This window comes from Aspergillus ochraceoroseus, assembly GCF_002846915.1.
Source record: "Aspergillus ochraceoroseus IBT 24754 chromosome Unknown P175scaffold_12, whole genome shotgun sequence".
NCBI lineage: Eukaryota > Fungi > Ascomycota > Eurotiomycetes > Eurotiales > Aspergillaceae > Aspergillus > Aspergillus ochraceoroseus.
Window position 1 is genome coordinate 204007 of NW_024468487.1, and position 20613 is coordinate 224619.

The following is a 20613-nucleotide window of genomic DNA, read 5'->3' on the forward strand; positions in this document are numbered from 1 at the left end:
AGTAGCTTTCTGGAAACTAAAGCACGTTTCACAAGTAAAGCAAGGTACCAGCAAGTACATACCAGTTAGTAGTATCTGAGCAAATTGAAGAGAAATTTGAAAGGAAAGCGCGAGGGAGTCCATCCAGGTAGTCCTTCCTGCCTTAGGCACAGGTACCTCCTATGCTGCTGTTACTTTTTATGGTTTCATCATCATTTCTGGCATCCGTCCCAATTGAGGGTTTTTGATGTACCCACGATAGCTTTACAGATTCTAATTGGTTACTGTGTGAAGAATGGATCATGGCTCATTGAAAAAGAAGTGCTATTGGCCAACAGTCGATACATTTGTCTTGGCAGAGTGCAATTTTATTACCTAACCTGGTTTTAGTTAGGTAACCGATTTGGAATGTTTACAACAGAGGAATTTGTAACTTGTAATTTCATATCTACTACTACTACTACTAGTAGTCACGGTCTAACTTACCCAGTATTGTGGTAGTCATGGAGCGCGTCACAAAACCGTCGAAAGCTACGAGATTCAACGCGAATACCTACGTTGAAGAAGCTCCAAGCCGCTGTCACATTGGATCCAGAAGTCGACTTGACTACAAAACTACCCGACAGACTACCTACTCTATCCGACTGGATAGCATGCGTAATAGCGTGAAACTTGATAATAATAACAGCAAGTAAGTACCACCTTCTTTTTTTGATCAGCCTTTCTAAATGCCAGAGTCTCCCAGGTACCGTTGCATTGGTACGCCCTCATGAGGAAGACATACGGGACTCCCTGGACGCGTCTGCCCCAGTCGAGACGATTTACCCCCTTTCGAAGGTGGGTTGTGACTTGCTAGATGGCACATCTATCGGGTGCAGAGCTTTGCATCGGACGTTGCGCAAGGTTAGGCCATTGCTAGCTGTTTGTGGCCACGTCCATGAGCCGCGAAGCTATGAACGAATATGATGGCACCCAAGTTCTCCAAGCTCGGCGGCAGAGACGCACGAGGGAGTGCGGGATCACGTTGCCCAGGGTGAGCTTCCACCTCCAAGGAGTAAAAAGAAGAGCCTTGTCGATCTCACGGGCAAAAAAGCCCCACGTCTTGACAACGAGGGTTATTCTACCGGCGGAAGTACATCATCTCTCGAATCCCGTTTCCTATCTTTTGAGAATATCATCATTCTTCCATCGTTCAATCAAGATGCTGGAAAGCCAAAAAGTGCCAAGTTTCTCACCTTCGTGCCCGACTGAAAGGCAAGACCATGACGAAAAGTGGCTTCGATCAAGAAGACGGGAAACATAATATGTCTTGTCAACGCAGCGATCATGGCAAGTCATTGGCCTCATCGAGGAGGAAGGAGGTTTCATACTCCCATTGTTGTCGATCTAGAGCTTCCAGTCTGGCGGGGACAGTGAAACCCAATGCAGGTGGCTTAGCTGCTTATACCCAAGGTGATCTTCGTATCTGATCTGATAACCGTGGAGTGAAACAGGCCCGATGTAAAGGACTGGGCGAAGGGCGTGGAGTGGAATATTTCCGACAACAGCCGAAGCTTGCGCTTTGAACCCACGGTTTGACGTATTGCTGCTGCCTTGGAATGTGGCTGAAGTAATAATAAAAATCCCACCGAGTTAATTTACTTGATTTCCTCCATTCCCCTTGTGCGGCGGACATCGATGATGATCCCGATGACCTAATGTTGATCTTTTTGCGGATACCTGTCTCGCCTTACAAGGAAGACAGCATGACATCATCTACCACCTGAAACAAGAAAGGTTGGATAGAATAAAACACTGCACTGCTGTCACTTCTCCTTGGAATTTAACCAGAAACTTTAAAGCGAGCAATCAGGAGCCGAGGGAGGTTTAATAGAGGGTTTCCGTAAGCTGACATGCTTCACCCTCGGTACCTGCTTGGGCCGGGGCTGAACTCGGCACATGGGACTAGATTGAGCAGCGCGTGAAATCAATACAACGAGGAGGATCCTATACAGAGATGGATTCTTATTGTGGGGTCTATACTTATTGTAATGATATGCGGTAGTTATTATTAGTTAGTTAGTTACACAGTAGTGTGTTACTCATTCTTATTAGAGACACTTCAGCTTCCTGACAACTCTAGATACATACCCTAGAATACCCGGTCATCGTTGAAGCCCCATGTCCCTTATAAGCGTTAATTTTTACTGCACAGGCATACCATACCTATCAGGCAGTACCTAGGAGGGCAAGCTATTGCACCTTCAGTCACATAGGGCTAGCTATCTACTGTCTCAATCCCTATTCTGAAAACCTTGGAAGAAAAGCCATCCGATTAGCAGGTAAGTAGAAAGCAAAGCCACGTAGCTCGTTTTTTCCCTCTCAAATAATAGATTCCTGGTACATCTATGAGGCCTCACCTATTGATACAATAACGAGGCGCGTGGGATCTACAACGGCCCAACACGAAGCCGGACAGAGAGAGATCAGTACCTTACTGGTACTTGGGATTTAAGTAGTTAGTTAACTATTGTTTACACTTTACACATCTATAGTACTTTATTCTCAGTTAGGTTGACTATTTACTAGATTTAGCACTGTTACATACCTGACTTCAACTACACCCTAAAGAAAGTATGGTGATTCCATGGATAACTATATACTATATATGTATAGAGAAAGTCTTTTTCTTCACGGGAAATCAACCCAAACCTAATATGCATTGTTCATGATATATTGATGATCACACTGGAAAAAGAAATTCCTGTGCCCCATTAATGCTTTTGAATTCCACGGCAACAAAGCAACGTAACGTGTATACAACAACACAGCAGCAGTATTTGTTTGTTAACTGGCCATTGGCAAAGCTTGAGTCTCTCCATGTCTTCCTAGCTGGAGGCAGTCCTTTCTTTCTTTCTTTCTTTCTTTCTTTCTTTCTTTCTTTCTTTCTTTCTTTCTTTCTTTCTTCGATTGTATTGTGCTGTGGATGTGTGAAGAGACGAGGCAGGGCAAGAGTTGCTTACAGAGTCCTCGATATACAGAGTAATCAGAATTAAAGCCTCAGCTATTATGTAAGATATAATCAAAGATTAGAAGAGAAGTAACATATTCCCTGTATGGTTCCAGCTTCTCATGCGCGTCCACAAAGCTGAGCACGAGGCGCCCGGTTTCCATCCCATTCTTCATGATCCTATTCGATGCTGTCCACAGAGGTCGTCCAGCGAGTCAGAAGTCAGAGTCAGGAATCAGCTCAATGCCAACACCAAATCTGCATCTGCATCTGACCTGCACATGCTTCACTCCACTCACACAGCCCTTTAGTCTCTCTTCTTTATCCCTGGTAGGTAAAAGGTTCCATCCCTCCTTTAATTACTAGTTCTGTCCTAGGTTCAGGATGAAATTCATGCTTAGATGATGCGAGCAGTAAAGGTACACTACAGGAGAAGATAAAGCATATACAAAATCTTCATGCCTGATGGGTAAATACGTACTAGATAGAGGATTATATACATACGGGAGACGTAAGATTTAGCAGGGTGATAGCCGCTGACAAGTCCCCTGCATGGGCTCGACTCTTGATGCTGCAGACAGTGGTACATACAGTACTTGAACCCTTTCAATATTTTACATATATATATATATACCCTCAACAATCTCACGACTACACGGTGTAGAAACGCGTCCAAGTATCGAATCGAAGAATCCTGCTCCGTCACGGGCCTTTCCAAAACCCCATTTTCCCAAGTAAACCCATAACGAAGAACCAAACCAGCCCGCTCTGCAACTTTTATAGCATGTCTGTGATCATTGGAAATACCCCCCACACAGTTATAGAATGTATCCCAGAAAAGGCCTTCCAATCTAGCAGACGTTTCATGGCAATGCCAACCCCCCTTGGATCTTAACTGGCTGCACGGCTTCGCCAGTTCTCATTAATTGTACCGTCAAGCGAATAATAAGACACCCCCGGTGGAGACATGATGATTTGCCTAGGGAGAGACTTGGAAAAGTCATGTTGAAAGGTATATAAAAAGGTACGTAGTGATTGTCTTTTAAGTAATAGCATAGCGGCTAAGTATGGAAATTCAACGGCCTCTTTGAAAGAGGCCAAAGACCGAAAGGAAAGGTTTGATACCCATAAATTAAAGCTTAACTATGCCCCTATTTCGATGGCTAAAGAATGTATTTCCTCACTCTACCTGGCATACCTAGGTAAGTCTATAGATGCCTTGAGTCCTCAATACTCATAGCACAATCTTCAAGTGGGATTTTGCCATCAGCTCTGGACAACCCTATTGAGCTGCTCAGCCTGCAAATATTTAATTTATAAGCCATCATACTGAATTCTAAGAGAGAGGGCACTGATATTCTTTAGAACTATACTTAGGTAGCTTACTGGAGGAGAGAGCAGAGTTCTTTGATTATTTGAACAAAGCAAGAACCTACGCCATCTTGGCGGCACCACATCGCCACATCACTGATCAGGATGACTGGATTCATCTATATTCCTGTTCTAGTTGTAGATCGGGGAAAGTATCTGTGGAAAAAGAGTAATAATTTGGTTACGTTACCAGCTGGGAAATGTAGATGAGAAGGGGGTCTATATATATATAGCTCTAAAATAATTATCCATCCGTGCCCATCCCCACCTATATAACTTCAGTTATTATATTTATTAGGTTGAAGTTGCTAACGGCTCCAGAGTCCAGATTACAACTATGAAAACCGTTCTCTCGTGGCTGTGGCTTGTTGCCTGCAATATCTCCACCATTAGCGCTGACAGTTACTCCCTTCGTCATAGCTACCTAGTACCTACTGATGGAATATATAGAGGAGAACCAAGGAATGATACTCTTGAATATAGACTAAAGAACGCCATGGACGAATTACTTTTGAAGCTTGTTTTGGCTTCTGCTACCGGCTATATTACCTGAGTCCTGACACATTACTATTAATAACAATGACTTTGGCCCTAAATAATCCGCCATCACTCCGAAGTTCATCAAGAGAAGAGAACAAGAAGATCCAGGTGGATACGCTGAGTACGCTTTGCTAGGGATGGACCTAATCTATCCCATAACAAAATATTATGATTCCTATAACCAGTTGATATAAGATAAAAACCACTAAGCAGCCTGAAGAAAAGAAAAAGAAGACTGGATCCTCTATTACTCTGACATCGCTTCCTGCCTGACGGGCCATTTGTATAGCTTCATTTTTAGATCCAGGTATTGCTGTAGGTTACCTCAGTACATTTATTACACTAGCACGGCGCGGAAAACTTTGGGTGCACGTTTCTGTATGTACATACAGTATAACATAAGCTGGAACTGTAGCTGGAACTGTAGCTGTGCTGTAGCGGAGCGATAGAGTGGCTTGGTCGGAGTACTCCGTAGAGGGTACTAATTATTACCGGTTAAGACATTGGAATGCTGTGCCACCGCATAACTTAGCCCCGGGCGTATGGATGGAGACGGATTCAGCTTGTTTACTTTTTTGTCTCCTGTATATGTATACTCAGACAAGTGTACTCCGTACCCCGTAGTATTAGTATTATTCAGCTGAGCGGGATTATAGTTAATTATTGTTATCTCAAAGAAGAGGGGAAAAGCCGGGAAAATGGAAACTTCATGGCTGTCTCATAATACTTGCAATTTTCTGGATGGATGGTGGTTAAATAAAAGGAGTCTCTGATGGGATACTGGAAAGAGCCATCTAGACCCGCGATAGCCTGCGAGAAAGGGTGATCTTTGGATTATAGTTAGTTATCGCATGTCCAGGTCAGTTGAAGAAGAAAAGGAAGAAACCAGGCTCTGACAGGAATTGCAACACCTGGCCAAAGTTTGAGACCCTATAATTGGATGTGCTGCTTTCATACAAGTGAAGCACTAGCTTGATGCCAGGACAATCATTGCATGGCAAGCGGCGGTATCCGTTGGCCAGGTACTTGAATGGAGGAGGGACAAGAAACCCCGCGTGCAGATGACTCGGCCAGTAATTGTGCTTTCAAGAATGACCCTTTTTTTTTTTTTTTTTTTTCTTTTCGCTTTGGCGCGCAGTGCGATCGCGTATATTCCTACCAGGCCAGGAGGAGATTCCCTGCCGGGTAAAGGTGTGGGACAGGCAATAGGACATGGTGGTGGGCTGAAAATAATATGATTAGAGCGTTGAGGAATTATCATGCGATCCTTCCCTCCACTTCTGATATCTCTTTAACTTTGTTTGATCTTTTTTTTTTTTTTCTCCTAACGAGAGGACGATCTGTTGTTGGCTGGAGAGAGAGAGAGAGTGATAGATCAACAGCTTGACCTATAGGCTACCTACTGCGTACCCCGCGATGTGATTGAAATATCTTGTGACAAAGTTAGCCGCCGAGATACCTCAAAGAGAAGCTACATGTTGTTGCACCGACGACAACCAGAATCATCCTACGGTTGATCAAGCACGTCAGCGCTAATTTTGACAAGGCTCAGACGATAAACTGGATTCCACGAGACTCGAGTTTCCCGAAAGGTTGTTCCACTGCCTAGGTAGCTTTCTAGTGCCAATCTGCTGAAGAACAACGCACAGAAGGAACGGAGACAAGATACGGAGTCAAAGAGAGACCTAAAACAGAGGAGTCCACGGTTCCCTACGGAAGCACCCGGGGGCAAATCCATGGGACTGTTTCACACACGAGGCCGGGATCGGATCGATGAGGACTGTACCCATGGTTGGCTCCCCTCCAGGTACGACACGGATAAAGGTTTCTTGGAGAAGTGGCGGTTCTCCGTGCATCGGATTGGAAAGAGGAGAGACTGAGAGTCGCGCGAGATGCAGTGGCTGATCGCATAGAAGAAGAAAAGACACTCCACAGTGCTAAAAAACGACCGAGATGATTGGAACTATCCAAGGGAGGGGGAGGGGCAGCGAGAAAAGGGTCTGAGCCAATTCCAGGCTGCAGAGAAACCAGCACATCATGGCCCTCGGTGAGGCGAGACGAACGGGGAAGGCGACCGAAAATGCGCTCTTTGATAGCGTGGGTGATTGGATAGCAAACCTCCCCTCTCTCCAAAAGGCAGAAGTTATGAGAAGAACCCGGTCTATGGGGAATCCATCTAGGGACTAAAGTGGTGTGCAGAGGGCATGTTGCGATCATGACCGGGACCAGCAGCGGTACCTCTCACTCGCAGAGGTAGTAGTTTGGTGGTTTCTTGATAGTGCGGGGGTTTTTTTTCCCCTTGTCTTTTCTGGCTGGAGGATGACACTGTTTTACTCTGTGTACTAAGGTCCTTGAAGTTTACTGATATAATAATAACCTCCAGAATTAATGAAGAAATAATAAATCAGTATTATCATTAGGTGGTCAACTTTCCCCTGAGACACACACACACTCTCTCTCTCTCCCCCCTTCTCGATCGCCCCGCAAGCCCTGCTGGGTGACGGTCGCCATGGCTGCTCATCTGCCATCAGAGAGGTGGATGGGATGACCAAAACCCAGCCAGTCCTGCAGACCTCCTGGGTAATGCACACACGACTGGTAGGTTCAGGGCGGACCTAAGAATTGGCTGGCAACATGATAACAAGTAAGAATCCGAGAAAGGATGGATCGATGGAGATGTTGATGCTAGGGCGATGGGCTCGTTGCTGTACGTTTCCACTGGACGCCAAAGGAGCTAGCTACTAATCGTAGGAGGAATAGAGAAAATAGATAGATTCCCCCCGAGGAGTATGGAGCAGAATTCACCTCTTCTTGGTATTAGTATTTATTATTATAATTCTAATTCTTAGTATTAGCGAACGTCGTCGGAGGTGAGAATGATGAGCGAGGGATATATGTATTTGTATCACATCCAGTCCAGGTCGTCTGCAGCTTGGGATTTCTCTTTCTGACCCCCAGTTCCTCACCACCTTTACTACCACTTACTATTCCAATCCATTCCACATTACCCTCACAACCAGGGAGAAGTGAACTCTTCTCTTCTCTTCTTCCAACCAATAGAGTCCATGATTGACCGCTCCTTTACAATCTCCTATCTCTGACACCTCTTGCTTCTGGGACTTTTGACCCAACGTGCCTCTGGAGAGATTCCGAGTCCCTACTATCTGCTCCGTTTCACCGCTGATTCTGGGCCATAAGGTACGAATTCTGGGTTGGGAAACTACAGAGGACTTTCTTAACAGATGATGGACTACAGAAAGAATCTCCTCGTTCATTTAGATTCTGTCCTTGCGTTGGCTGCGACAATTGCCTGACGATCCCAATTGCTGTGTCTATCCATTCGCTCTGGCATCATATCATTTCTGGCTCCTACCTTTCATTGTCATCATCACAGCCATTGTTATTCATCATTCTACAGATTTCTACTATACTACCTACGACTTCTAGTACTCTGTGACGTGGTGCCACGCCATCTGATACTATCTCCCCATTCTTCTATTTCGCTTCTTTCTCGCTCTCTTTTTTTTTTTTTTTTTCAGAGTTAATTTTGGCCACCTGGCTAGTTCATTTTTTTTTTATTATTATTATTGTCTTTTTTGGGGCGATTATTTATTCCCTTTTATCTCGTCAGAGTCAACATCGTGGCGCAGTGCGCTTGATCTTATTGTACTGTGATTTTTTTGCCCCTCGGTCAGCATCCCCATCCCATCTTGGGGCCAGCCAATACCGTTACTCATTCATTACCAACCCTTGCAAAAAAATACCCGGATTATACCGGTCATCTTGGCAGCTGATTGGTTCAAGTTGATTACTACTGTCCGACCCAAAGGTACCATACCGTACCTGGTCGTACCTTACAGGCTGCCCCTCCAGGAACAATTCGTGTCTGCTAACGTACGGCATTTCCGGTTGGACTTAACTTCCCCATTCCTTTCTTCCCCTTCTGACTCTTGCATCACGGTCATCATTACTCATATTGTGTCTTCTCTGCTCTCTCTACTTTCCTCTCTCTTCCCTGTTCTTCTAGTTCTCCTGCAAGATCGGTCGTGTCTCCTTCTGGAAAGGTTGGCTATGATCTGATCGCCACATCCCGCATTCCATCCTTCATATCGTCCTTCCTGTCCGTTTGCCGCCCTTGATTCAAATAAATACACCTCTTCCGTCTCTTTGCCTTCTCAATTCCACTTCTCTCTACACACATACCCCCCTCGCCTTCTTTTCCATTGGTTTTGATGGTTTGTCAATCGCCGACATCCCCCCATCCACACCATGACATCGCTACCAGAATTCAATCCATACGATATACTTGGGGTCGCCAAAGATGCGACCGTAGCTGAGATCAAATCGGCTCATCGGAAGCTGGTTCTGAAATGTCATCCTGATAAGATCAAAGATGAGTCCCTACGCAGCCAGGCTCAGGATCAGTTTCAAAAAGTACAGCAAGCCTATGAACTCCTTTCCGATGAGACGAGCAGGATTAAGTACGACCAAAAAGTTCGTTTGGCAGAGCTCAAGCACGAGATGACGGCCCGCGGGTCCTCGTACCCCCGATCGCATACCACTCGCGAGTACCGCGATGGACGCATCTATGAAGAAAGGGCCCCCGCCGACGACAGCTCTCCCACCGAAGCTTTCTTTGATGACGAGCACCGTTATACCGAACCTCCCCGGCCTATGTCGCGCAAACATGATGAATACTTTGCCCGACCGCGCTCCCGCGCCACAGAGGACAAGAAGAAGACGAAACCTCCGTCATCCAGTGCTGCCCGCGCTGCGAAAGATATGCGCGACACTACCAAAACCCGTTCCGATCGGGCTAAATACCGAACCAAGGAACGAAGACGGGAAGCTTCCGAGAAGTATACTCATCTAGATTCCGATACATGCGACTCTGAATCGGATATGTCGGATACCGTTTATGTCAAGCGACCGTCGCGGAACCGCGAGTCGAAGCACAGGTCAACTGAGTCAATACGCCGATCGGAAGAAGATGACTTCCCTCGGGAGTATAAGCATGAGACACAGATAACTGATGCATATGATTATATCCGTCGCTCCAAGGAAACCCTTGATCCTGAACGACGACACCGACCTTCTCGCTCTCCTTTGCGCTATGACTCCGCAGAGCCAGAAATGTCTTCTTCTCGTTACTCTGGTCGATCAAAACGTTCGAGTCGCGAACCTGTCCGTCCTCCCACATCTCATCGTGGCTCCGTGGAACATCTAGAACCGAATCAAGGCCGAGTCTACGAAAAGATCCCCCCGCTACCAACCGCAGCGACTTTCCCTGGTCCCAAAGGCTCGTCGTCATCACCACGACCTTCACATGTGTCCTCAAGGCCGTCCACTGGCGTGCGCTCACAATCTCGATCCCAGCGGGAAGCCTCTCGCCGCTCTGAGGCGGTTCACTTGGGTATGGGTATCTTCCCAGAGGGGGTCTCGCGAACGACGAAATTGAGAGGCGAAAAACCTGATTCGGGCTACGGAAGCTCAAGTCCAACCCCTGAAGTTATAACACCTGCAGAACCTTCTGCCAGATCTACTCGCTACAAGACCGAGATTATTGAACCGTCCATACAGCCACCACCGTTGAGACATTCTAGGACATATTCGCCACCCCGCCAGGAACGGCGAGCGCCTGTGCGGAGTAGCACATACGCTTACCCTCCCGCAGAGCCGATCCGTGAGCCTAGTCGACGTCTCTACCGGGAAGTCGATTCCCCACATGTGAAAGAAAAGGATGCCAAGCATCGCGAGGTTAGAGATGTCCACTACATCCCAAGCCAATATGCCCAGGCATACTCTAATAACGAGTACCATCAGCCGAGACGACAGTCCGCATATTAATCATTGTACATTGAGATAAGGTTTTGGGATCAACAGGACCTGTTTATACCGTAACCATCAACATCTACAGTGACACGGAACTGGGAATTGCAATTCCTGAACGATCCCCATTTTTTCACACAAGTCTTATTCATTTTACATTTGTTCATCCTGCATTCCTTTTCGGCTGCCGCAACAATTCGCCTAGCCCTCCTTATTCTTGATCAGATTCATTCGAGATGGTCTGTGGGCATTCGGATTTCACAATCTGAGTCGAATTATCTCGACACTCATTGAGATCTATCTGCCACCCTTTTTTTTTTTTTTTTTTTTTTTTTTTTTCATTTTCTCCCGTTCTTGCCCTATATATTTTTTGGATTACAAGCGATGACACGATCATATCGCTCCAATACCATTGTTATTATTACTGACATTATCATCATCATTTATGATTTCGTTTCTCTTCACATGTTGGCGCACTGATCAGTTTCAGATACATGGTTTGTTTTTTTCTTTGGGGGGGGGATTTTTTATTTGAGGACATACCCAGGGACTTTGTGAAGTTGCCTTGGAGAGGGGGTGGTGTCTAGAGTGGTACTCAGGAGTAAATCATGATACGATTATTTATTATTAACGACTGACGATGAGATTGGGTTTGATGACATTTGACTTATGATTTACCAACTTATATAGCTGAAATGAATTATGTTGATATTACTCCATCAATCATGGCTTTGAGTAGTATTCTTGGTATAATCTTCATTCTGTTACGACTGCTTACTAGGTATTAGTTAGTTAACTCCCCCTACACCCTTGCACATAAAATAAACATATGGATTATATAAGTCGCCCCCCCCCCCCTTCTTCTTGTGCTGAACATATCACATCAAGATCACATAGTTAACATCATAGTAAACTAAGCAGAGCATTTACAAGAAGTAAAAGATAGAGCATAAAGGAGAAAGAGAAGAAGAAAAAATAAAATAAAATAAATAAACCAAAACTGTCAATGAATGGGGTATGATGTATATATGTGCATGCATTTGAAATATGGATTGAATTCCGCTCAGTCACTAACACCCTTTAGTAGGCAGGCACCAGCCACATGGCTGGATTGGAATCAGAAGGGCGGGTGGGGAGAGGGGGGAAAGGGAAGGGGGAAGGGGGAGAAATAGACAGATTGTAATAGAAGGTGCTTCTATAGGTACGTTCAATGGGGGAGGATAGTTGATGAGGATAAAGAGAAAGATAATAAGAAATAAAAATCATTGAGGGATGGGATGGGATGGGTAATGATAGATACGATACGATAAGGGAGGTAGGAGGCAGGAGGAGGGGAAAAAAAGGGTCCTATAAGCAAACAAGAAGCATATGTGGGGGTAAATCCTTTTTAACAATTCTCTAACATGAATGAATTATACTAGCTTTGGACTGCACTGCACTGCACTGTACTTTATGGGGGCGCTGGGCTGCAAGGCAATCACGATTCGGTCCAGTCGACTTGGTCTGTGGTCGCTTGGGAGCCGTCCTTTGCGTATGTGATACGAAGGCGCAGGCGGAGCTTTGGCGGGAGAGGCTGTGAAATTTGTTAGTTGATAAAAGGCCAAGAGGAGATAGAAGGGAGGAGAAGCTTACCCCATTGAGACCTGTGACCTTGAGCATTTGAACACCTTCGTCTCCGGCGTCAAGTTCGGCTTTGTTGATAGCGCTGAGTTGAAGTCGCTGGCTCTTGGGTACCGCGGCTTGTAATCCAACATCAGAGAAACGACCAAAGCTGGATTCGTTCCGGAAGCGCGCCTGTATTTGAGCGACGGTGTTGTTGCTGCCCCGCTGAACTTGCAAAGAGAGTACGAGGTCGTTCTTTGTGAATGCGGTGAAAGCGGCAGGAGCGGAGGGAGAAGGGGTCGAGACTGGAGCTGAGCCAGCTCCGGCTGCTCCAAGCAGGTCGAGAGATGCAGGGGCAGGGGCAGGTTGAGGGGAGGGCGATGTTCCATTAGAACCAAACAGGTCCATAATAGCGCTGGTGTTCATGGATCCAGCTGGTTGCTGCGCAGGTTGGGGTGCCGGAGATGAAAGACTGGAATCTCCGCCAAGAATATCGGCCAGCAGGTCAGCGGTGTTCTGTGAACCGTTGGCAGTTGGGCTTGTCACTGGGGCATCGGAACCACCCATGAGGTCCAGAAGAATGTCCTGCTCGGCCTGCTTTGCGGGTTTCTTGGACTTGTCTTTGAGAAGCTTGCTCTGGCGCTTCTTTGTGGAAGGTCCCAAGACGCGCTGTTCTTCGCGGATCTCGGGTGGAGGCATCCGCTCTAGGACACCTCGTCGGATCTGATCATAGCCAAACAAATTCACGTATTCCACAGCACGCTGTTGGATTTCGACACTTAGATCGGCAGTGCGGCTGTTGAGGGAACGACGGAGACGCTCGACCTGTGCCGGGTCAGACATCCGCACAGTGAGCTTCATCGACGCTGTGGTAATGTATTCGATCACAGTTTGGGAAGCGTATGTGCTGTTGAGAATGTTGTCGAAAAGGTCAACAATATCACTCTCCTTTACCTCCTTCACCAACTCCTCTTCTTCGTACTGGCCCCCACGGAGCAGGTTGTCGCCATATTCACCAATAACCCATGTGGCAGCGAGGATAAGACCCTCTTGGGAGATATCTTCCTTTAGGGACAAGTAGAGCTTTTGCACAGAGTAGGTCTGCAGTTCGGGGGTCGTTGCGATAAGGCGGACAAAAGAAGACAGGATTTGCTCCTTAACGTAGGCACCGGCCAGCTTGAGGACTCGGAGAATAGTGTCCACATGCCAGCGCTTGTTTGGTGCGTATCGATCAGCAGCGATACCGATCTGGGTGGTCATAGCCGGCTTGAATTCGTTGTCGGCAACTTCCAGGAAGGCAAGCAGCTCCCTGACGAGAACACGGACATTATCTTCATTGATGAGCATAAAACTGAGGTCAAGAGCACGTCGTCTGATACTAATGTCGGGGTCACGCAAACACTCCAAGATGGTGTTACGGTGTCTTTGAACAGCGTTGGGTTCAATGGCAACAACTTTGTTCAGAGTGTTAAGGGCAACGTAGCGGATGTTGTTATCCTTGTTGGTAAGAAATTTTCCGAGGATATTAACACCCAAAACTCTCAGACCCGAGTCGGCTTCAATGTCAAGGATGGTAAGGACTGCTTCATACAAGATCGAGTTTCCAACGTTCTTGGTGGAATCAGTGTTGGTGGCTACTTGAGCCAGGATGTCATTGACCAGTTCACTTGTTGCGGCATCGCCTCGAGCCAAGACTCGGAGAAGGCGTAGGATCTTTACTTGCAGGAAGGGATCCGTGATACCAGAGACATCATGCTCAGGAGCGTATCCAGAAGTGGTGAGGCCCTTCAAAGCACGTACGAGACCGCCAGCAAGAGGTCTGAACATCTCGATCACACCTTCTTGGCCCTCCTCAGCTTCTTCCGCTTCACACATATCTATTGCCAGTGTTAACCCGCACAGCAGAACCCCGTGGTTCCTATCAGAAAGGAGCTTTTTTGCTTTCTCCAGGAAGTGCTCCTGTAGGTCAGGAACTTTGCGACAGATGCGCATGGCGCACAAAGCTGCTTTTCTCCGAATGTAAGGATTGGCGGTGGAAAGGAGGGATTCAACTTCGGTGAACAGATCTCGGGACATCTCAACGGAGGCAATATTGCCTAAGGCGCAGAGGGCCAGGCCGACAATATATTGGTTGGAGTGGTTGAGATCACTACATGGCAATAATAACGCGTTCAGAGGAAAGCATCAACATGACGAGTTGGAATGGGGAGCTCACTTTTTCAATGAATTGGTCACCAGTGTCAGCACTTCTTGGTTCTCATCTAGTAGTAACATGGTGCCTAGATAACCCAACCGCTTGTCGGCAAACCGATGGGACGCGAGCAGTTTCAGACATTCGATTTGACCAAAATGCGTTCGCTCACCGAGGGTGAATAGATAGAGCAGCTTTGCCACATTATTTCTCCTGTCAGGGGTGTATGAGCCGCTGGTTCGAAATGCGATTCAAAGGACAGCTGTGGTTCATGCTAACCGGATGCCTGAATCATGGCTCTCTTCCCTGAAAGACGCACGAATAGCAGCGCTTTCTTTCTGAATAACCGCTCGTTCATCGGCGATGGTCTTTGCCGATCGAACATTCCGAATAAATTGCTTGACTAGATTGATTCGTGGGGTAGAAGTGGTCAGTCACTAGGCCAGCAGCTCATGGGAGGGAATAGGGAGTGTGGGGGATTGAACAACGGGCAGGAAACTCACGGGATGCCATGGCGGCCACAAGGCCCCCTTGGGAGATTAAGGGGAGGGGGAGAAGGGGAAAAAAGCGAAGAAGCAGAGGAGGTAAGAGGGATGCGAAGAAACCAGTCGACGCAATCCCACACGAGAGTTGGGTTTACAATGATCAAAAGGAACTGTTCGGTTTGAATGTCGTAGTCTGTCCGCTGCAGGTGAGCCTCGCCCGACCGGTTGTTGCTGTTGGAAAGCCTGAGTGCCTGAGGTGTCGAGTTGGTGTGGGTGGAGCCCTTGGTCACGTGATATCAACCTTGTGACTAATACCTTATGTAAGGATATTCACACCTCATGGTTCAGGCACCCATTCCACAACAGAGCAGGTGGGAATACGAATACGCGTAATCTAGATAGTATAATTTAAATGTCCTTGAAGAGAATAAAATAATCTATATCCATAAGGAAGGTATATTCCGTATGCATGTGTATCAAATCACATGGCTCAGCCGGCTCTACCGCGGGTTCGGCACCCGCCCGGAATCAGGCGCAGTTCGTCTCTTGTCGCGCATGACATGAAGATGCAGACCTCCCTTACCCCTTGCTCCAATGAGCCTCTGCCACTATATTACCTAGGTTGTATATTGGCCTTCTAAACCCGGTCGTTCCTTCTGCATGGAACTCGGGGATCTCAGTCTCCCTCCGGATATTAGTCGCGCTCCTTTCAATTGCACGGGATTTCTTTGAACTGCTGTTCTGATGGTCCCGAGGTCTGCTCCCGAAATGATGACGAGGAGATGGTGATAGCTTGAGCCTTGAGGACTTGGGCCCACCAGCACATTAAAGCGCACCGGCACAGCCCTATTTATAAATAAACAAGCTTATACCTATTCAATTTTTTCATCCTATTTCCCTTACATCTTCTCCCCCCCCTTATTTTACCGCGAATCTTCTATCGCCAGCATGTCTTCGGCCGTCTCGAATCACAATGGCACCGCAGTCTTCAGGCCACGTGCCGTACCGGATGATGCGTTGCTCTCCTCCCAGGTGGAAAAGCTAGAAAACGAGTCTAGGTAAGAGATTCTTCAGTTTCAAAAGAAGCTCAAGCTCCATCACTAACAGTCAGTCGAATGCTAGCGGCAGCACGACTCCAATTCCCGAAGATGCTCCTCCCTCTGTGTTTTCGATATCCACGGCCAGAAAACAAGCCAGAGCTCGAAACCGGCTCTTCTACACCATCAACTATATCCCCCGTGTATCCCATTTTGATCCACGGAGCGACTACCATAACTTCCGCGGCTTCTTCACTCTCTTCTGGATCGGGTTGTTTATCATGGTTGTTACCACAGTGCTGCGGAATATCAAGGATACTGGCTATCCCTTGAGAGTTAGGGTGTGGAGCCTTTTGACTGCAAACGTGTGGGAAATGGGCTTTAGCGATCTTGCTATGGTGGGGAGTAGCATGCTAGTTGTACCACTCCATTTTCTCTCTAGAAGCGGAATAAGCTTTCTACGCTGGGAAAGAGGGGGTATTATCCTTCAAAGTCTTTTTGAAGCAGCTTGGCTAGTTCTATGGATCAAGTAGGTTGCGCGATTCCTTAACTTGCACGGCCCGAAATTAACTAATCATAATAGATGGCCATTCATGCTACGCTGGACGTGGACAGCTCAGGTCTTTTTTACCCTCCACACCCTGACAATCCTTATGAAGATCCATTCCTATGCTTTCTACAACGGCCATCTCAGTGCGACAGAGCGTCGTCTCTCCGCCTTGGATAAGCCTGGCTCCTTCTCATTAGACGCAGCCGTCCGATATCCAGAAGTAACCACTCGCCAACAGCCACCGCGACGAGCTAGCCATGGACGATCGAATTCAATCGTTGATCTGCGTGACGATCTAGCTACGGAGCTGACATCTCCCATGGGCAATGTCACATATCCGCAGAACCTCACAGCCGCCAACTATATCGACTTTCTCTTTTGTCCCACCCTGTGCTACGAGCTGGAGTACCCTCGGAGCAAAGATAGACAGTGGATGGAGGTCGGCTTAAAGAGCCTGGCTGTTTTTGGATGTATATTCCTATTGACTCTTACAAGCGAAGAGTTTATCGTGCCCGTCTTAAGTGAAGCTGGCAGTCAACTTCATACTGTCAAAAGTTTCTCAGACAAGGCCCTCATCATGGCGGAAGCAATTAGCATGCTGCTTTTTCCCTTCATGATTACCTTCCTGCTCGTATTCCTGGTCATCTTCGAGTATGTCTTGGGCGCCTTTGCAGAGCTGACATGCTTTGCTGACCGCCACTTTTACTCGGATTGGTGGAATTCCTGCGATTGGTAGGTAGTACACTCCTCAAAATCCCTGTCTTTTGCTGACGGACATTTTTGCCAGGCTTGAATTCTCACGCGAGTGGAACATCCCTGTCCACCATTTCCTCCGCCGCCATGTCTACTTCTCCTCTCTTTCTCACTTCTCTCAGCCCGTAGCGATGTTCATCACGTTTTTGGTTAGCTCCATCTTCCACGAACTCGTGATGAGCTGTATTACCAAGAAGTTGCGCGGATACGGGTTCCTCGCTATGATGCTCCAGCTACCTATCATTGCCATCCAAAAGTCCAAGTACTTCCGTGATAAGACAACTCTCAACGTACGTTCCCGTCCCACATGACTCACCATACATCATCCAGTTGGTCCTACCAATTTTTTACTAACTACACACCCTGCAGAACGTGTTCTTTTGGCTCTCAATGATCTTCGGTCTTTCTCTAGTAAGGCTTCGCTCCCTTCTTCGTTATAACAGTATTTGCTAACGTCTATTCTAGATGTGTACATTATACGTTCTTGTCTAAGAAAGGAACAAATATCCAAGCAGGCAAGCAAGTCCTCGAGCATTTTCCATATACCCAACACTCTATATTCATTGTTTTCTTATAATTATTCATTATCCATACCCGTCTTTCGTTCCAAGACGCCTTCATAATCATTATCGTTTCTGAATTGAATTAATTCTTCCCTCTTACCACTCGAGTTCGACTTTGCTTTGCTTTAACCTAACCCCCCCCCCCCCCCTTTTTTTTTTTTTTTTTCGATTTCTCTAGAAGATGGGCTAGTGAATTAGATATCTACAATGTGGGGTCAGGAGAAGCTGACAGCTGATATGTTAGCTTCAGTAGCTGCTAACTAGTTAACGTATTTCTCTCTGCTTGCTTAGTTGTGTGCTTATCGGGTGATTACATGCATTTCCTATCCGTGAGTACGAAGTAAGTCAGTCATGTGTCACCTGTACATAGTGATGTATACACTACATACATATATACATACATATACAAATAGCTACTGCCTACCTCGGGTACACTCACATAATTCAACCACTACAGGTACTCCGTAAGTTTACTACAGTATCTTTTCCTGATCAGTCAAGTACTATATAAGGATGAATGTGAGGAAAGGGTACAGGTACGAGTAAACAAATACCAATAACTTGGACAAGCGCAAGACCACTCAATAGAAATCATTAATTTAATCATATCTTGAACTTGGCACATTTGGCCATCTAGCCATCTGACCAGACCATCGGATAAAATAACGAATCCAAAGCAAATAACAAAACAATCCAATCGCCGAGAGCAAATAGGCATATATGCAAGCTGCCTATCCCAAAAACTCCAGTAAGTATGTGTGGTATGTTATCATGAGCCGGAAATTTCAAACCGAAAAAAAAAAAAAAAATTGAAAGAAAGAAGGAAAGAAACTTGTCCGTTTATTCTCACTTCAACTAAAAGAAGGAAAAGAAAGGAAACAGTGCAAATAAATTTAATCCTTCCGGGGGAGAGAGAGATATATATGTCGAGAGAGAGATAGAGGTATACAAGGTGGGTTTAATTGTGCTCGATGGGTTCCTCTGGCAAAAGAACCTCTCTTTCCCTCAGCCCACTAGGTAGACAGGCCTTGAGTGGGGGACGGATGATGTCGTTGAACAAAAAGGTTCCATATACAAGGAGAGCAAATCCAGCAACCTGGAGCCATTTGAAGCTCTCCCATCCGAGGCCCAAGGAAACAAGCCAGATGAAGAGGGTACGGCAGGTGTCGATTGTGCTGCGAGATGTGGCAGACACAGAGCGGGTAACCGAGAGTCCGAAAAAGTTAAAGCCGCTAGGAGAGGGAAAATGTTAGTTATAAATTAACGACAAGGAGAAAGAAATGAGATACGTACCCAATGCTAATCATAATCATCATACTTGAAATAGCGACGGCCCTATGAGTTAGGACTTGGCGCCACCCCTCCTTAGCATCAAAATATCCATAACGACCTGCCTCGGTCTGCCCCACGGTCAGGTACAAAATGATCGACCCAATAACAGTCACAGAGAAGCCAAAAATGCCCTCCCAACCAACAACCTGAAGGGGATCCATGGCGTAGTTTTCCAGAATCCATTCTTCAAGCACAAACTGTGAAGCAGTGAAAATCTGAGCTGCGGCAATGAGGACAACGCCGAATACAGTCTTCACGGCCTCAGGAGTCTCAGCAGCGTTCCTTAGTTCCCTTGCTGCGAGAGTGATAGTAGCAACAACGCTTTCTTGATCAATATCATGATTCTTACCATTATCAAAGAGAGCACCTGCGAGGCCAACTAGTGCAACTCCAAGAACTACGACGAAAAGAGCGAGCCACTGGTATAAATACAGCTTTCGATGGAGAAATAGAACGCTGAAAAGCCCAACAAAGAGAACAAGAGCTCCACGTGTCATCTGATAGATGCTGGCTGCGACAAAGAGGAGACCAACATTCATTAGAGTAGTGCCTGCAATATCACAGCAGGATGGAGCAGCAAGAAGGAACGTCCTGAGCCCTTGGAGCCGAATACGACCATCGGGGAGACGAGGGGGCTTCGAAGGGTCATTGTTGAAATCGGAGTCCTCGACAGTGTGGTCCTCCTCGTCTCCATCAGCGGTATTCACAGGACGATATCCACCAGCCAAAAGGGGCGACTGGTTCTGGGGTAGGCGCGACGCAATATGACGGTTGTAAATGTAGGACATGAGAACGACGAGCCAGCAGCCCATCTCGCCGATAAACATCTGAATCCTGTTCCAGTAACAAGCGCACACGGTAAGCAACAGCCCATGTTGAGTGTCTTCTTCTATGCAAAAGGCTGGACTTACGTTTGGATAACTGGTTGTTCAAAGTGGCGATGGTCTTTGGGATTTGGAGAATCACAGTTTCTTACACATTGCATGTCCTTCCCTTTTGTATGAGCACTATTCATCGAAAGTGAAGTGAAGGGAAATTCCCCTCACCTGATATTTATTAAGAAGGGTATTGCACACTCCTGTCACAAGCATCATTGTGACCAGGAACGGTATAATAGCCTTATTCTCCATCTTGAATCCTGGGCTGGGACAGCTGGCTCTCGATAATAGCACAGAAGGACAAAGGGCGGCGTTCGAAACTGGGGTGGTTTGGTGAGCTCGGTGGGTAGGTTCTTGGACGATCTTGGAGGACTTTGTTGGGATTTGACCGAAAAAAAAAAGGGTCGAATAAACAATATGAAGCAGATTTAGTGTTCAAGGACGACTTATTGGAAGCCCATTTTCAGTCGAGGATGGTGCGGATAGTTAGGAGCGAGATGAGTTAAGATGAAGA

General features: G+C 46.6%; 6 protein-coding genes across 6 annotated transcripts; 3 read left to right on the forward strand and 3 right to left on the reverse strand.

Moving 5' to 3' along the window:
• Positions 1-408: 408 nt before the first annotated feature.
• On the forward strand, positions 409-1230 carry P175DRAFT_0561122 (uncharacterized protein; the record flags this gene model as incomplete). The annotated part of the gene is made up of 3 exons (XM_040901024.1): positions 409-670; positions 715-816; positions 957-1230. The coding sequence occupies exons 1-3, from the start codon at positions 483-485 to the stop codon at positions 1228-1230; spliced, it is 564 nt and encodes a 187-aa protein (XP_040748461.1). The 5' UTR covers positions 409-482.
• Positions 1231-6178: 4948 nt separating this feature from the next.
• On the reverse strand, positions 6179-7277 carry P175DRAFT_0561123 (uncharacterized protein). Its single transcript, XM_040901025.1, has one exon. The coding sequence runs from the start codon at positions 7094-7096 to the stop codon at positions 6590-6592; it is 507 nt and encodes a 168-aa protein (XP_040748462.1). The 5' UTR covers positions 7097-7277; the 3' UTR covers positions 6179-6589.
• A 2106-nt stretch (positions 7278-9383) lies between these two features.
• P175DRAFT_0505214 (uncharacterized protein) lies at positions 9384-10803 on the forward strand. The gene is made up of 2 exons (XM_040898039.1): positions 9384-10636; positions 10703-10803. Exons 1-2 carry the CDS (start codon positions 9401-9403, stop codon positions 10724-10726), a joined length of 1260 nt encoding a protein of 419 aa, XP_040748463.1. The 5' UTR covers positions 9384-9400; the 3' UTR covers positions 10727-10803.
• Positions 10804-12079: 1276 nt separating this feature from the next.
• Positions 12080-14699, reverse strand: P175DRAFT_0112860 (AP-1 complex subunit gamma). Its single transcript, XM_040892364.1, has 2 exons — positions 12341-14699; positions 12080-12281 (listed from the first exon to the last, which is right to left on the reverse strand). The coding sequence occupies exons 1-2, from the start codon at positions 14384-14386 to the stop codon at positions 12186-12188; spliced, it is 2142 nt and encodes a 713-aa protein (XP_040748464.1). The 5' UTR covers positions 14387-14699; the 3' UTR covers positions 12080-12185.
• Positions 14700-15587: 888 nt separating this feature from the next.
• P175DRAFT_0505217 (putative sterol o-acyltransferase (APE2)) lies at positions 15588-18034 on the forward strand. The gene is made up of 6 exons (XM_040898040.1): positions 15588-16044; positions 16109-16552; positions 16607-17305; positions 17361-17616; positions 17696-17737; positions 17792-18034. Exons 1-6 carry the CDS (start codon positions 15935-15937, stop codon positions 17816-17818), a joined length of 1578 nt encoding a protein of 525 aa, XP_040748465.1. The 5' UTR covers positions 15588-15934; the 3' UTR covers positions 17819-18034.
• A 345-nt stretch (positions 18035-18379) lies between these two features.
• On the reverse strand, positions 18380-20351 carry P175DRAFT_0487981 (putative nucleotide-sugar transporter; the record flags this gene model as incomplete). Its single annotated transcript, XM_040895685.1, has 4 exons — positions 18380-19121; positions 19183-20055; positions 20133-20209; positions 20268-20351. The coding sequence occupies 4 exons, from the start codon at positions 20349-20351 to the stop codon at positions 18848-18850; spliced, it is 1308 nt and encodes a 435-aa protein (XP_040748466.1). The 3' UTR covers positions 18380-18847.
• Between the last annotated feature and the right edge of the window lie 262 nt (positions 20352-20613).

Bases quoted from the DNA above. Each gene is read 5' to 3' on its own strand.
- P175DRAFT_0561123 (XM_040901025.1), bottom strand. From the start codon at position 7,096: ATGATCGCAACATGCCCTCTGCACACCACTTTAGTCCCTAGATGGATT.
- P175DRAFT_0505214 (XM_040898039.1), top strand. From the start codon at position 9,401: ATGACGGCCCGCGGGTCCTCGTACCCCCGATCGCATACCACTCGCGAG. The intron at 10,637-10,702 runs GTTAGAGATGTC...GAGTACCATCAG, and splicing joins AGGATGCCAAGCATCGCGAG to CCGAGACGACAGTCCGCATA.
- P175DRAFT_0112860 (XM_040892364.1), bottom strand. From the start codon at position 14,386: ATGTCCCGAGATCTGTTCACCGAAGTTGAATCCCTCCTTTCCACCGCC. The intron at 12,282-12,340 runs GTAAGCTTCTCC...CAAATTTCACAG, and splicing joins AGGTCACAGGTCTCAATGGG to CCTCTCCCGCCAAAGCTCCG.
- P175DRAFT_0505217 (XM_040898040.1), top strand. From the start codon at position 15,935: ATGTCTTCGGCCGTCTCGAATCACAATGGCACCGCAGTCTTCAGGCCA. The intron at 16,553-16,606 runs GTAGGTTGCGCG...TAATCATAATAG, and splicing joins TGGCTAGTTCTATGGATCAA to ATGGCCATTCATGCTACGCT. The intron at 17,617-17,695 runs GTACGTTCCCGT...CACACCCTGCAG, and splicing joins GTGATAAGACAACTCTCAAC to AACGTGTTCTTTTGGCTCTC.